The sequence below is a fragment of the Phaethon aethereus genome (genome assembly GCF_964289735.1).
Source record: "Phaethon aethereus genome assembly, chromosome: 7".
Classification (NCBI taxonomy): domain Eukaryota; kingdom Metazoa; phylum Chordata; class Aves; order Phaethontiformes; family Phaethontidae; genus Phaethon; species Phaethon aethereus.
The window spans coordinates 25,068,920-25,084,966 of record NC_138583.1 but is presented as its reverse complement, the minus strand read 5'-3'; the positions used below and the strand labels follow the sequence as shown (position 1 = coordinate 25,084,966).

Sequence of the window (16,047 nt, the reverse complement as noted above, 5' to 3'; positions counted from 1 at the left end):
TTCAAAGCTTCCTCATGACTGTAGTTTAGATTGTCGGTGAAAACATACCTTCAAATATATTACTTGCAAGAAGAACAACTTAACATTGTTTCATTAAAAAAGGAATGGGGAAATATACTATTCCTCAGACAATATAGCTTTTCTATAAATAACCCAAAAATTAAACAGCTTGGAAAAGGGTACTACTCTTAATGAATCGACAACTTACTTTCCACATGGACTCTTCTCCTCCATTCCTTTTCTGTCCAGTTGTCAAGAAAGTAAGACATGAAAGGCTCACATCACCACTGTGGCACAAATTTGGACCCACTAGTGCTGATAATTAGTTCATGTAAATGTAGCCTTGGATAAATCCCTTTGCTTTAATAGCTATAGTCTCTTATTTCATGCACAAATATATGTACAAAATTTATGATTGGTTTTGCTGTAACTAGGTGTTCAGAATGGCATTTGATCATAACTGAACTTTAAAGATGAAATTCTGACTTTACCATTTCATTGTCATACTGAGCTCGGTATCTTGTCTTTTGTGTCCACACGGGGTGGACCAGAATCCTGAAGATGTGTGCGAGACTTACTGAGCAGGGTACGTGAGTTTGCATGGGAGCTTTGGGGAGCAGCAGGTACTAACAACTAGAGGCACTAGCAGTATTGGTCTGTCTTTTTCATACTCAACATCTCAATTATAATTCTCTTAAAATGTCATTTGCCGTCATTGATATACATCCACTTTACCATCACGCAACTCAAGGGTCTGGAGACCTTGGGTACTTTCATCCAGATGTGAAGACACCTCTGTAACTCAGAACCTCTCTTTTGCCAGTGTAACAATACTCAGTTTACTCACTTCTTTTACATTTCTTCGTACGACACATGCTTTCTGACTGTACTGTAGAAGCTAATACATTGACTGAGTGACTGAAACTCAGGAAGCAGATTATTGTTTTGGCAAGTTGGGGACTAAAATATATCAGTTTTTCAAAATGGAAAACTGAGTTTGGGAACAGAAGGAGGAAAGAAATCGTATTTGCTTCTCTTGAGGAGGCATATTTTCTTGACTATTGTGAGGATAGTGAAGTTGTATCTTGTAATACAGCGAAGGAAGGTGTGATTGTGCATACGTGAACTAAAGAAAAGGTGATTTTACCACTTACCTTTTTCAAATACTTAACTGTCTCTATATAGCAAAGCAAAGGAATGTAGTGATCTCACAGCCACTTCTAGAAATGTGTGCCTTGCCCAGGTTACAGCTTGCAAGAGTAATGCTGGGTCTGAATTGTATAATGGCTATAGGCAATAGGGATCATTCCTGATTCAAAATCTGCAAAATATTAAGTCATTTCATGGTATGGAACTTTTAAATTCACTTCCTAAAAGACCTAAATTGTTGAAATTATTTTCAGCAGCTTCAGCTTTTCTTCATTATCAGACAGCAGCAATTTTTCAGTAGTCATCAAGCAGCAATGTCAGCATTTCATTGCAGTCATCTTTATGAAAAGGCAGCACCAGAAAAACACTTAACACTTGGACTTCTGTACATTATATGCAATATAAAAGCTCACTTTGCCTCAGGAAAATTACATCAAAATAGGTTATTAAAAATTTCTGAATTAATCTTTTTCACTACATTCCCACTTATGTTACTAAATGAACTTTATATTTATCTAGCTTAACTAAGTGTGAATACCACATCAGTGAAATTAGAAATCCTATCATCTAGTATGATTAAATAGTTGCAATATTAAGTCATTTTGAATTACTGTATTACCTAATGGTTGCATCACTGTGTACTCATATTCAATAAATGGATATACACAAATTATCTAAGACTTTAGAAAAATCATAAAATCTGTAATGGTATGTACTGCACTCTATTAAAATGCATATGAATTTCATTTAATACAGAGTGTTTTTTCTTATGCATATAAGCCACCTAGTATCCCTTCTCCTTTTAATCAAATTGTGTTTCTCCAACTTTAGAAAAATCTTTGTTAACACTTTGTCTGAGTAGTGGGAAATATTCTCTTGGTTCCCATTCCTAATAGTTTCTTATGTATGATAACTATTAAGCTACGGACCGTGCAGAAAGACTGTTATGAGGCTTACATTAACATAATTCACCTAGTTCAAAAATAAATTAAATGTGGTCATGGCAAAAAACCTCATGTATGCCAGTATACCAAAGCTAAAATTCACATGATTACTTCTTCTAAACTGGTAATGCTTATGTAGAATTGAATTCAGTGGTCAATGAGATGTAAAAGGTATTTGGCTAGTTAGGTATTCTGTATAATTACGATGCCTTTCCTAAGATCCATGGCGATAGCTTTGTAATTACATGGCTGAATGTTCCACTTAGCTCATGAGATTATTTATTGTGACTTTATATTGAAAAATGCCCATCCTTTATATTTAAAAATACCCATCCCACCCTCTGCGACCATCAATGTAATAATAAAATTGAATATGCTTATCATCTTTCCAGACAGATCTCACATATTTAATACTTGAAAATGAACTGAGCTTCTAAGTAAAAAGGAAAAATACTCCTTCATCCCAGGCTCCTCAGAGGAAAATGTAGTGTTCCTAGGAGCTAATGCAACCCTGAAGGGCCCAGTGAACCAGATTCCTAAGAGGGTAAATCTTCCTGTAAAGTGCACTGCCAGAAGCCATCCTTTTTAAAAATGAAGCTGCGGTGAGTCTGTAGGTCCAAAGGAAAATAATGGAAAATTACAGTGTGAATTTTGGGGGCTGTCCAAAATCCTTTAAGACTTCAAGGATCTTCCCCCCCCAAAACCCTTTAAATTCCATTTGAAAACTCATAAGCCACCCTTAAAAACTCTTACATTCCCAGGAAGATGAATTTTATGCATTCTCTGGCATAACTTTCTGCATTATGGCAAGTCCATTGTGGACTTAATCGAAACTAAATATAAAATATATGTATGTAATTATATTAATTATAAATATAAATATATATTAATAGATTAGTTTATATGTGAATATATAATGTATGTTTATAGGTATTATATATAGTATATATTTATATAATATATACTTACTCATATATTAGTATATATAAATTATAAATAACTTTATTCTAAAATATATAATATTAACATTATAAAAATGTGATATGTTTCATATATAAAATTAAATTTATATAATGCTCTTCCCTAATTATTGATTTTTGTTGTGCTTTACAGTGTTTTTTTCTGTCGTCAACATTTGGGCAAAAGATACATTACCAGGAAAGTTGAAAACTTGGGTAAAACTTGGCAATTTTAAAATGAGATTGCTGATGTGGAATTTTGGAATACACAAAAAGTATACTGACAAATTATCATCAGTAAATCATTTACAAATGTGGCTTTTAATCCTTGTTCTTACATTGTATCTACCAGACAAATAATGTTTGAGGTTGTCTGAGGATTACTTGTTTTTTCTGAGGCTTTTGCAGAATCACCTGTTTGAACTGACATTTGAGTTGCTTCAGAGGCTTTCTCTGAAGTCACCACAATATTGGAATTAAGCATTATGGCCCTACCTATAGGTGCAGCCCGAGTTTATGGGAGATTGCTAGCTGATCCAACAGTCTAATTCAGAGCCACTAGGTTACCCACTAGTGCTACTACTGATGCTACCACAAATGAAGGATATCTTCATTTTATATTTTCTCATGGGTAGATTAAATCTGGGATTCTTGTTTAGAAATTATAGTGTAGTGCTTGTTTAGAAATTATAGTGTAGTGGTTAGGGTGTTTCCATTTTTATGTGATTCTGTATTAGGAATATTCATCTGAGTGTCAGTAGTTAACCGTTATCTGTGATGGGTATTTATGTCTTGACCATCACATAGTATAAGAGACTGAGTTCTTGTAACTTAAGTGCTAAAGATCTCTTCATTTTAAGGACAAATAGTAGGAAGATAAGTAATAGAAATAAGCCTATGTCTTAATTTTTTACTATTTCATATGAAATCTGTGTTTAATTGTTCTATTTTTAGATGTTTAGTTTAAAATTTCTAAAACAGGTGTCTACATTAAATAAATGGCTCCATTTTCAAGTTTGCTGACTGTCTGCAGCTCTTACACGTGTGCAGAATTTTTTCTTGTTTCTCAAAAAAATGATAATATCATTTCCATGCTCAATGCTCTTTTATTGCAGATGTGAGGCACTTGAATCCACCATGACTGCATAGTTTTTTAAACTCTTTTTCTTCTTAGTGAGATTTTTATGAACTCTATTAACTGTATACTGGGGATGTAAGTAGAAATAGGAAGTTCAGGATTTCCTTTATTCAGGGAATTAATGAATTCTCAAAAGGAAATTTAGACACCTCTTGTAAAACAGAGAAATAAACAAAAACTTTTCTAACTGTATTGTGTAATTCTATCATGAAGTTTTCAAATACTCTCTCAAGAGTTGGTAATTTTTTTTGTATGTCCCTAATCTTTGAAAGCTATCCTGTCCACCCTGTTATAAAGGCTAGGAAACATTTTCATACTTTTAAGTCTGCATTTTTGCTCTTGACCAATGTCCTATTTGTCCTTGTGCTCATGCTGGCTATTTGTTCACATGACTTCTTCCTCCCTAGATGCTATTCCTCTGGTTTTTTTAAAGACAGCAGGCACAGCCTCCTCTTTCATTTTGCTAGGCTGACAAAGCTAAACTCTGACTGCACTTGTGAAACAAATTATGCCAGAGCAACCTAGTGGCCTTCTATGATGGAGTGACGACATCAGTGGACAAGGGAAGAGCTGCCGATGTCATTTATCTGGACTTCTGTAAGGCCTTTGGCAAGGTTCCCCACAACATCCTTCTCTCTAAATTGGAGAGATGTGGATTTGGTGGGTGGACTTTTGGTGGATGAGAAACTGGTTGGGTGGTCACATCCAGAGGGTAGTGGTCAATGGCTCAATGTCTAGATGGAGAGTGGTGATGAGCAGTGTCCCTCAGGGGTCTGTACTGGAACCAGTACTGTTCAATATCTTCATCAATGACATAGTGGGAATTGAGTGCACCCTCAGCAAGTTTGCAGATGACACCAAGCTGAGTGGTACAGTTGACATGCCTGCGGGATGGGATGCCATCCAGAGGGACCTGGACAAGCTCAAGGAATGGGCCTGTATGAACCTCATGAGGTTCAACAAGGCCAAGGGCAGGGTCCTCCACCTGGGTCAGGTCAACCCTTGGGATCAGTACAGGCTGGGGGATGAAGGGATTGAGAGCAGCCCCACCAAGAAGCACTTGGGGGTACCGGGGGATGACAAGCTGGACACGAGCCAGCAATGTGCACTTGCAGCCCAGAAGGCCAACTGTATCCTAATCTGCATCAAAAGAAGTATGGCCAGCAGTTCAAGGGAGGTGATTCTTCCCCTCTACTCTGCTCTGGTGAGACCCCACCTGGAGTCCTGCATCCAGCTCTGGAGCCCTCAGCACAGGAAAGACAAGGACCTGTTGGAGCAGGTCTAGAGGAGGCCACAAAAATGCTCAGAGGGATGGAACACCTCTCCTATGAGGACAGGCTGGGAGGGTTGGGGTTGTTCAGCCTGGAGAAGAGAAGGCTCCAGGGAGACCTTTATTGCAGCCTTCCAGTACTTGAAGGGGGCTTATAAAAAAGATGGGGACAGACTTTTTCGCAGGGCCTGTTGCAATAGGACAAGGGGTAATGGTTTTAAACTAAAAGAGGGCAGATTTGGACTAGATATGAGGAAGACACTTTTCACAATGAGGATGGTTGCCCGGAGATGTGGTAGATGCCCCATCCCTGGAAACATTCCAAGTCAGGTTGGATGGGGCTCTGATCGAGTTGAAGATGTTCCTGCGACATCTTCAGAGAGAACCCTGCGACCCTATGAACCATCCTCTACACCCATTCTATCTTGGACTGATTTTTCAAGAGCCCAGTTGATCAAAATCTTGTAGTATGTTTCTGATTAGGCCTTTAAAATCAGAGTATTTCCATGGAAATGTGTCATCTTGTGTGTTCTGGATTGTATTTGGCTTTTTTTTTTTTTAACTGTTAAATCATACTGGCTCTGCCTCATCCTGTGATAAACCAGTGCTTTGAGGTCCTTTTCTTTGTCTGTTGTTTCCAAAGTGGTCTGTTTCAACAGCATATAATAAAAATTCTCATTATAAATCAGTAAAACATATGATTTTGAACATTATCTTAGGTGACATCCCTCTTTGTTTTAAGGTCATCATATAAAAATTTGAAGTCCCCAAACTGATTTTCGTAGAAACTTTGGTTATATTCACTCCAGCCTGTCTTCCTCTTTCAAAGTAAATAATTGTAGTATCAATTTTAGCTTGTTTCTTATTCACCTGACTCTATTCCTTTCTAATTCTCAATGTCGCTATTCAGCTAACAGTTTTCTATGTAGCATCCAATTTTTTATTGAAGACCAAAGAAATTAGGTGAATTGTATTGCTTTGTCTAGAAAAATAGTTATTAAGGAGGACTATCATGTGGGTCTGGCATTACTTACCTTTGGCAAATCTATGCTGTCTCTCTTTGTGTTACCTTTGTTTTTTTTTTTTTTCCTTTTCTCTTTTTCCCTCACAATATCAGATTAACAGGTCAGTTGTTCCTTGTAGAATTCCATGCATTTTCCTTTTCTTAGAAAAAAAGTATTACATTTTCTGGCCTTATTTTCATGGAAGCATTAATAACGAAGTCCTAAATGCTGACCTACGCTTTAGAGGAATAATTCATGAATGCATAAGCAACTTCAATGCATCACACCTGAAGGCAGAAACAATTACATCATGGTCCGTATAAAAGTGCCTAAAGGACACTCGACATTTTCATGCAATTTATCAGTCATCTCTTTCAAACTCATTAGAAGTGGCCTGTCTTTGGACACAGAAGCAGACCAATATGGTAGCAACAGCTGTGAGTGATGTGAAATGTGTAATAAAGTTGTTCATTTGTGTGTAGGTCTGTACCATTATTTACATGCCAAGCTTGGTTCACTCATTCACTCTAACTGTAGATCATTTTACAGAGCAGTCATCATTGCTTTATGACCACCTTGGTAGATTCCTAAATAAAAAAAAAAATTACAATTGTCCTTTGATTTCATGTATCAGTTCTTTCAAAGATTTGTATGACAATATTCAGCTCTTATTGAATTTTGCTCTGACATTTGTGGTAATTTTCATATTCTTCTCATTATTGATCCTAACACTGTCTCCATGTAAACATCAACATTTTTATTGAGGTTAAGTGAAAAATGTATTACCTGATTTTTTTTTTCTATTTCTTTTAATCTGTACCTGATTCTTTCTATATGGCAGCTCTACTTCTTTCCTTACCCTTTTTTTAATATAGATCTGAAGAATGGATACTATTGGATGGATACTATTTTCTTTCACTGTTTAGTGCTTTTTTTCCTTTTTCGTAGGCTTTCTGATTATACTCATTGTCCTTTTTTATCTGCTAATCCATTCTTGATCTTGTAAGTGCTGTTACCTTTTATCAATGAATTTCCTGAGTTTGCCAAGTTTTCAAATTTGCAATACAAAAATCTAATGGGGAGGCCTCTTTTATTTTTTACTGTTAGGAAAGGATTACTGACAGTCAGGTTTTCCAAGATTATTTTATACTATGAGCTTTTGTAAAATTTCTGTGCTATTTGCTAAATCTAACATTTCTATAGTATGACTCTAGAAAACCTTTATTATTAATTAGTGAGAACTTTAAACACATATTAAGATGGTTTTGTACCTTCTCATACGATTTGCGTATATTTCTTGTTGATGCCACATTTTCATTATGCATTACAACAGCATTTATGCCTGGCTAGAACAAAGATATATTGGACTCAGATACTGAGGTAAATGTGGACTGCAGCATTACTACATAATGACTTTATCACATAATAATCCTAATATGTTTAGCAATTTCATCTCAGTAGCCAACTGATTTTATGTTGCATTTTTGGAGGTACCTTTTCATTTCTCTTTGGGAATTATATAAATTTTGTTTTGCACTTGCTAGTCATCCCTGAGCCTTTCCAGACTTGTGTTTAAACAGCAGTCTAAAAAAGGTGGTTAAACTATGACAAGTCAGGAGGAAGGTAATGTAGATAAGTTAAAATGGCTGGGGATCTCCTACTTTCCTTGCTTGGTATCATCCCATTTAAAAAAAAAAAAAAAAATCAATCCTCTACCTCTTTTAGTATCTGTCAAATTGTTTGTCTTGTATAACCATGTTTCTTCAAACTGGCATTGTTTCCATTCTTTTTACAGAAACTTTATTTGGCAATTTCCCAAATAATCTAAATTTTTTGTGGTTTTTTGTTGATACTTTTCATACCAGAAGAAGAGATCAGTACTCATGTACAGTCCATGTAAAGCCTCACAGTGCTGGGCCAAATGCCTGTGCTTCTCTCATACATGATGTGCTGAGATAATTCCAAAGGAATGTAATTTAAATACAAGGAGAGACAGATGAAAAAACAATTTTGCACTTTTTTGTTATGTTAACCACCAAACCTTTAACATAAATTCCAAACTGAAATCTTCAGTTGCTTATAAGGAGCTGCTGTCTTGTTTGAGGGCCTAAATAAAATCTATTGTATATGTATAAAAACTTATTTGCTTGATTTTATTATGATGACCACACTGCTAACTCAGTCAGTACGTATTTAGTAATACAGGCTATTACCTGTAGAGCTTAGTTTCTACTTTTTGTTTACTGCTATTGTAACTTTATATAGCTTGTGCTTATTTTGGCAACACCTTTTATCTTTAGTAATATAATATGTGGCATCTTGCATCTGAATCTATAAAAGACCTCATCAGATTCTTTAAAATCTGGAAGGAGTGGAGCTGCTTTTCCAGTTCTCTGGAAAAGCTGTCAGGTGATTTCATTTACTCTTTTTATTTTCCTCCAGTTTTGTTCTGACCTCTTGTTAAGGTGCTGTTTTTTAAGTTAAGGGAACTGCCAACTGGAAAAATACACCTTATGACTGTTCTGAGGACTAAAAATTGGATGCTTTCCTATGAAATATATTTTATCTCAAACAGAAATACTGTGCTTGAACTCAAAATCAATGTAGTATAAAATGCAAGGAAGAGCTACTGAAAATAATTTCATTTATGTCACTCCACAGTGGTTGCAAAGTATCTTCCTTGATAATGATTATCTGATAATGGGTATGGTCTTTCAATATTATGCCGAATTTTAGACAAGTAGAACAAGATAAGGGGGAAGCAATGTTGAAAATGGGAGCAGGTCTTTTTAAAGAATTTTGAAAGTAGAAGGGCCAACATATCATAAAGGCACCTAAGGCAAGAGGCTGTCTTTCCTAAACACTTAAAAACTCCTTGTAAATGCTAGCATTGATTATAAGGAATGGACTGCTGACCAGAATAAAAATGCCTGGGGAAAAACTTCGCTTTAAATCTTTCATTTTTCCCTTAAAACTTTTTTAATAAGGGTCACACAGGCATGAGCTGCAAAAATGTCAAGAGTCTGTAGCAATCAATATCGTGAGGACCGTTTCCTCTTTAGAATGAGGTTTTCCATTCAAATTTAAAACTTTTGGGATCCTGTTGCATTTATTTGTGCTGTTTCTGTTCACCAGATATTTTGAAAAACTACACATATACACACACACAAAAAAAACTCTGAAAGGGAAACAAAAAATGAAACTTCAAAAGTACTTACAGAACTGTACTTTCCAAATTATGATTCAGGGTGTTTAAAACAACCTTTCAGCTGGCTTTTTGGAAAATTTCCCAGGTTCCAAGAAGTCTTAGGAACCAGGAGTCCTAAGACCCCTCCTGGAAAATCCTCAGAACTGGTTTAGTGCTGATAACCCCTCTTTCCCTCGCTGCAGGTCACCTGGCAGATTTTTAATATCTGGGCAGATGACATGAAAGATAACTGGCAGCTTTTAAAATTTCAGTATTTTCTATCATATTCATGTGCAAATGGGTGGATCTCTGTGGATATCTTTAATTTTAAAACACTGGTATTTTCCAGCAGAAAAATATTGCTTAGTAAAATCTACAGTAGGGTCAGGATTTCTTTTTTCTAATGAATGCCAGTACAATTCAATTAATAGAACGAAAAGTGAAATGGAGTCATGAAGGGGTTATTGACATTCCATTTTGAAAATGCTCACATAATGTCTAAATCCTGACTAGTAAATTGCTGACACAGATTCTAAGCTTTTCCAGGGAAAATATGAGATACCAGTGCTGACCTGTGTCATTGCAAAGCTGCAGCTCCCAGGCGGCACGTTTGATGTTAGTTCTGTCTCTAGTGCTCTTTCTCCCCTCTTAGAGGTGGAACAACTTCTCGAGATGCTGCCATTAGCACACTCAGAAATGTCAGTTCTTATGCGATGTGGTGATATGGTGTCCAAATAAAATTTTTTAAGATTAGATGATTTATGTGGATTTTGAAACAGCTGAAGCACAGTCATTCGCTCAAAATTTTATGTCACTGTTGCTGGTGTTAGTAATAATCTGTTCCCATATTGTGTTTCATCTCTGGACTCAGGAGCACCTTAGAAAGCAAAAGAAATACCATCATTTTTATTTCACCAAGCGCGAGGAAAACTGAGGCAAGTGTGGTGAACTGACTTATTCATCACTTCACATAAGATCAGCAGAATCCAAGACTGAGCATACAGTCAGGCTCCATCCATCGTCTACCACAATAACAAGGATTGCTTGAGTGTTCAGATCCCTCTCCAGTGAATAATGACTAATGCTATTGAAAAGAAGATTCTCACATATCTTAGATGTAAAAATTGTTCACAAATATTTATTCATATTTTTAAACAGCATTGTCAATGTGTGGGCACTTTCAATGTGTGCTTTTTTTCATTAATATCCTAGCACAGGAGCTTGTTGGCAGGCATGTTGCTGTAGCAGACAGTTTGATGTTTAATTTTGTGAAATTTCTATGTAAAGTAAATATTTGATGTACAGCGAGTATTTTGACTTTATGTGTACATTTGTCCAGTCTAGGAACAGCCCTGTCCCTTTGCCCTTTGCTCCACCAGACTTGCCTGCACTCAAAAGAAATTGTTTGAAATAACAAGTATATGTAGGACAGTATTCACAATTAAACTGTTTCCCAGGAAGTGACTGTAGACATTATTTAACGAGGATTATTAGATAGTTAATGTTATGGGTATTCACATTCTTGGTACATTTTGAGGAGACAAACAGGGAAAACACTCTCCTGAAGTCTAATGAGGAAATAGTTTTCTGTGCATGTGTCTTTTTGTCATGTGAGTAATTTGATGTTGCGTTGCTGCACGTGTGAGATCTACTCAGCCTGAGGAGTGCCATCAGTCCGCACTAAATCCACTTGTAAGCTGCGTACAGCTTTTCTTTGCTGCGTTTGACTCTGCCCCTGTGAGGTGAAGCTGTAGTCTGTGGGTGAGGCTTGGGGCACTGTGATTGGGTTCCCTTCTATTATGTTACGTAGTGACGGGTGCCTGTGCGGGCAGAGATGGGGCAACAGTGAGGAGGTGAGGGATGGACATCACCTTGGTCTTTTGCCAGCTGTGCAACCGGTCATCAGACCAGCATGCCAGCTGCCTGTGCTTCAGATGTGTGCGGCCCCTTCTCGGCCCCTCCCCAGTCTCACAGCCAAGCTCTGTCTATGCTATTACTTTTTCCCCTTGTTACCAGTAAGTCAGAATGGAGAAGAAATTAGAGAACCACAATGAATTAGACAATTTCGCCTCTTAGCGAAAGTGCTATAAACCTGTTGTTTTCTCTGGCTTGTGTAGGACTGCTTTTGTCAAGTCGTAACACATTGTTGTTTATCCCAGTGCCTTTAGCTGTTGCTTTCATTACCATACACTTATTCAGATGCTTCTAGCTTTCTCTTTTTGTGTATAATAAGTAATTAGTGTGATTTAATGTGTCATTGTTGTTGCTTTTTCCAACATAGAATAGCAATAAAAATCCAATATAAATATAAAGTTAATTACACTGTAACTTCTCTTACACTTCTGTACACCTCCAGATAAGTCCTCAACAGTGATCTGGACTTTGACAAATGACACTTCTAAAAATTTTTGCACATACTTATTGATAATAATCAGAGGTTCAGCATATACACATGCTTTGGGGTATCATAGAGTAAAATATGATCTTTATTTCACGCTTCTTTTTCGGAAGCGTGAAATAAAGCCAATTATGACAGCTTTAGTGAATTAGGCAGTAGAAACAATCTAAGGACGAGTGCTTGATGTTTAGCTCAGTTAATTCCAATTAAAGCCTTCACAGTAATTTTAAAATCTAATGTAGAAATGTCCTGTTGCTATTTGCTCTGTTTTTCCCAGGAATTTTTAGTAAGTGGCATCACCTAGATTGAATACTTAAAAAAAAAATTAAAAATTGGTGGTTTTATTGTTAAAATTGCAAAACCTTTACAAAATATACATGGTAATAAAGAGAAAATTGTACTGAAGCCTTTATTTGTTTATTTAAGCATCCCAGTGACATCACAGTCTACTCATGCTTTTCTCCCATATTTATCATGAGGTCACTACGTACTTCACATGTTCATTTTAGTTCTCTGATCTCTGTTGTACCTTTTCTCTCTCACATGAACATATATTAATGTCATGTTTGTTTACATGATTGTGAAGATTATTTGTTTTACTTCTCAAAGAGGTAGCACACATGTGCTATGAGTAAACTGTGTGATAATCTATGTAAATTATGTGCACAGAAGCTATACTTCACCCATGGGGGAAATGCAAATTCGAGCATTTTGTAGTTTGTTTGTTTTTAAATACATACACTTTTCACTTCAAGGCTCAGGACAGACTCCCTGTTTATTTTCCCATTGCTCATCATTTGTTTTTTCTTGTAAATACTTCAGTCTCTAATGATTAGTTTGCTACTTGGGCAGGAAAAAAATGCTTGATGAGTGAAGTCCTCAGAACATAATGTTTGGTGTATTTTATAGCTCTGCTGTAAGGGATTATCTGCTTGTAAAAGGGTGTATAACACACAACTCAAAGCCATTATAGTGATCTGACAGTCTTCATTCATTTTCTCCTAGTGCTTTCTTGTTTTCTTCTGTCACATTAGTGCTTGTAATGTTTTTTAATCCTGCATTACTAAAACAGAGTTAACAGATTTTCCTTATATGAAGCAAGAAAAACATATTCATAAAATGTGTTGTTTACTGCACTTGCAGTTTTCTGCTGATGTAATTTTTTGTATTAATAAAATTATTTTTATACTCTTTAAGTACCCTTTCAGAGAAATGTTTTAATGTAAGTTGTCTGATTCTGTTTTAAGTGAAGGAGAAAACCTGGTAGAGGTTGTCTCTTTAAATCAGATCTGCAGTGTTGATGGACCCTCTAGCAGGCACGGTAAGAACCATTCTCACCTCTGCAGCAGGGAGCTTGACCATATAGACTCTCACATTCAATCAAAACGTTTTCCCTTTTAATATGCACTGTACCAATCCTATTCCCATGGTTACAGCTCGTGCTTCTTTGGTTGCTTCCAGTCTGTTGGAAAAGGAAGGCAGCATACATTTCTTGTACAGGAGTTTAAAACATCATGAAAGCAACCCTGTTGTGATTTGCATTTTAAATGTTTCTTTTTTTTTCTCATTGTACAGAATGCTGTAGCGGTAGCTTCAGTTCATTTGCCACAGTCTGTCTTCTCTCAGTCTTCAGCCTGGCAATCTGTTGATAACTCCACTTGCAAGCTACAGTTTATTGTCTTTCGGAATGGAAAACTCTTTCCTAGCACAGGAAACTCATCAAATCTTGCAGATGATGGGAAACGTAGGACGGTTGCCACACCAGCTGTTTTTGCTAAAATAGGTGAGGAGTTGTTATGCATTATTTCCTTTAATCTAAAAGCTACGGTATTCTTGATTATGTAGAGAATAGAGGAGTTGAGTATACAGTATGCTGAGAGGCTGGAAACAGTCTCTTTCTTTAGTACAAATGTTTGCAATTGTTCCTGTCTGCATGATTTTATTCAAATTATCCTGCAAATAAAGAAATGCACTTGCTGTATGACTAGAATGCAAATTTTGGACTACTGTTTATTGACAGTGTTGTTACAGATGCTTGTTTCTTTAAGCACAGTACTATAGGAAAGAACCTTGTTTTACTCTTTACAATGAAAATTGTAATGTTAACATCCTAGACACTGATAAAAATAAGGCTTTTGAAGTGGGAGTAATGCCCTGTTGCATGTATCAATACTCACCAGTATACTTTCTGATACAATGGATGTAAAACAGATGTTGTTAAAAGCTTTTGTCTAAATGTGATATATTGTATGTGCCAGTGAGTCACTTTGATTCATTATTCACCCAGGCAATTTTATTAATTTTATTTGATACTGAATAGTGCTCTCATTTCTATGAACAATTTAAAAATGTTTAAATGTGACTTTGAAAGTGCAGAATTGTCTCGGCTATTAATCATACCATGAAACGGAGCCGTTTCTGCAGTTACATGGGCAATAGTGTAACACTAATCGTAACTGAAGAATCTGAAACAAAAAGAATCTGCTTTGTGAAGGATGATTAGATCATTTTGCCACATTATGGGATTGAAATGTTCAGATTTATTTATACTATTGCAAACTTTTCTGAATGTGAGCACTACCTTTGATTTTGACCATTTAGACTATATGTCTATTGCTTTTTTCCCCATAGTTTGGTGTATCTGATCTCTTTACACAGCATTCATCAATAAAGGGTTTTCCACTCCATATCTCTGATTCAATTTTTTGCTTTTGCAGATGGGTGCAGTTTTGGAAACCTCAGCAGCCCTCTTACTATAGGGTTGAGGCACTTTGCACGGGGTGTAGACCCCATTGCAGTCTTCTGGGATTTTGACCTTCTAGATGGACATGGAGGCTGGTGGGGAGAAGGGTGCCACATAATTAGTTCTGCAGGCAATATCACCACCATTCAGAGTACACACTTCAGTAACTTTGCAGTGCTAATGGTAAGTATATGACTTAGCAAATATACCTATATTTCTCTCTCTTTTGCCATAAATATATAGTCTTTTTATGTGCATCTGTATCAATCTTACTTGTCAGTAACTGACCTTCTGTTTTCTATAATGTTAAGTATAAGACAGTCTTAAAATAAGTTAGTTATTTAACTGCTAGTAAGTGAATAAGCCTGGTGGTCAGTTTTAATATCCAGAGACAGGCCTAATCAGAAATGACATTAAATTCAGTCTAACAAATGAAAGTTCCGTTAAGGAACAATTAGTATGTAATGGTTATAAATTATAGGACAGGGTTTAAAAAATGTATACTCCTGTGTGCTTTTGCATCAGCACATCTCAGAGGCTGGTCTGCTTTTGTTCCTGCCCTGCACTGTGTTGATCATACTAATTAGTTGCAGACATACCGCAATGTTGAATCATTTAATAAACCAAGAGGAATAACATCTTCTGCTCTTTCAAGTAAGGACAGTGTCATCTTGTTGATCCTATAGGAGTTTTAGTTTGTGTGCCAATGCTGATAACCTTCTGATGAAATTGCTGTTCGTGAAGAAAAATATTTCTGTGCAGGGCGAACACATCACCCTGCTCTGGTCTGTTCTCAGTCACACTTACAGTTCCTATTGCAGCTATTTAACTATCCTGCTTAAGAGAAAGTTACCTTCATGAAACCAAAAACATTGTGCGTGCAACAATGACCTGTTATTATTCAGGGAATAAAGGAAAGCAAACAAAAATGAGAGCTTTCTAACATATATAGGTGAGAAAATGTTTGCACCATTAAAAATATTATAAACCAGTTGTAAAATATAAGCCAGATGTGTACTATTAATACCACATTGATCCTGAATGCTGGTGCATGATTGCACCGTAGATGCTGCTTGTGTACATTACAGAAATGTTTATAGTTGAGTAAATAATGTATTGTGTGTATCTGTAAGGGACAGCAAACATAGGCGACAGGAATTGCAAGGACGTGTGCAGAGAATACCAATCTGCTGCTGTCAGATGGAGCCCAGATGGCAGCCAATCATAGCACAAGGCTGTTACACCCACGAGTTAA

The 16,047-nt window shown here is 36.3% G+C and overlaps 1 protein-coding gene across 1 annotated transcript in view; it reads left to right on the top strand.

Moving 5' to 3' along the window:
- The window catches only part of LOC309406992 (adhesion G protein-coupled receptor A3-like), a gene marked incomplete at its 3' end in the record, with an annotated part of 279,833 nt that overhangs the window by 215,167 nt on the left and 48,619 nt on the right, over positions 1 to 16,047 (top strand). Inside the window, exons 13-14 of the mRNA XM_082002382.1 lie at positions 13,625 to 13,832; positions 14,767 to 14,975. Coding sequence (XP_081858508.1) covers positions 13,625 to 13,832; positions 14,767 to 14,975 — 417 coding nt within the window. The remainder of the gene's footprint in view (positions 1 to 13,624; positions 13,833 to 14,766; positions 14,976 to 16,047) is intronic.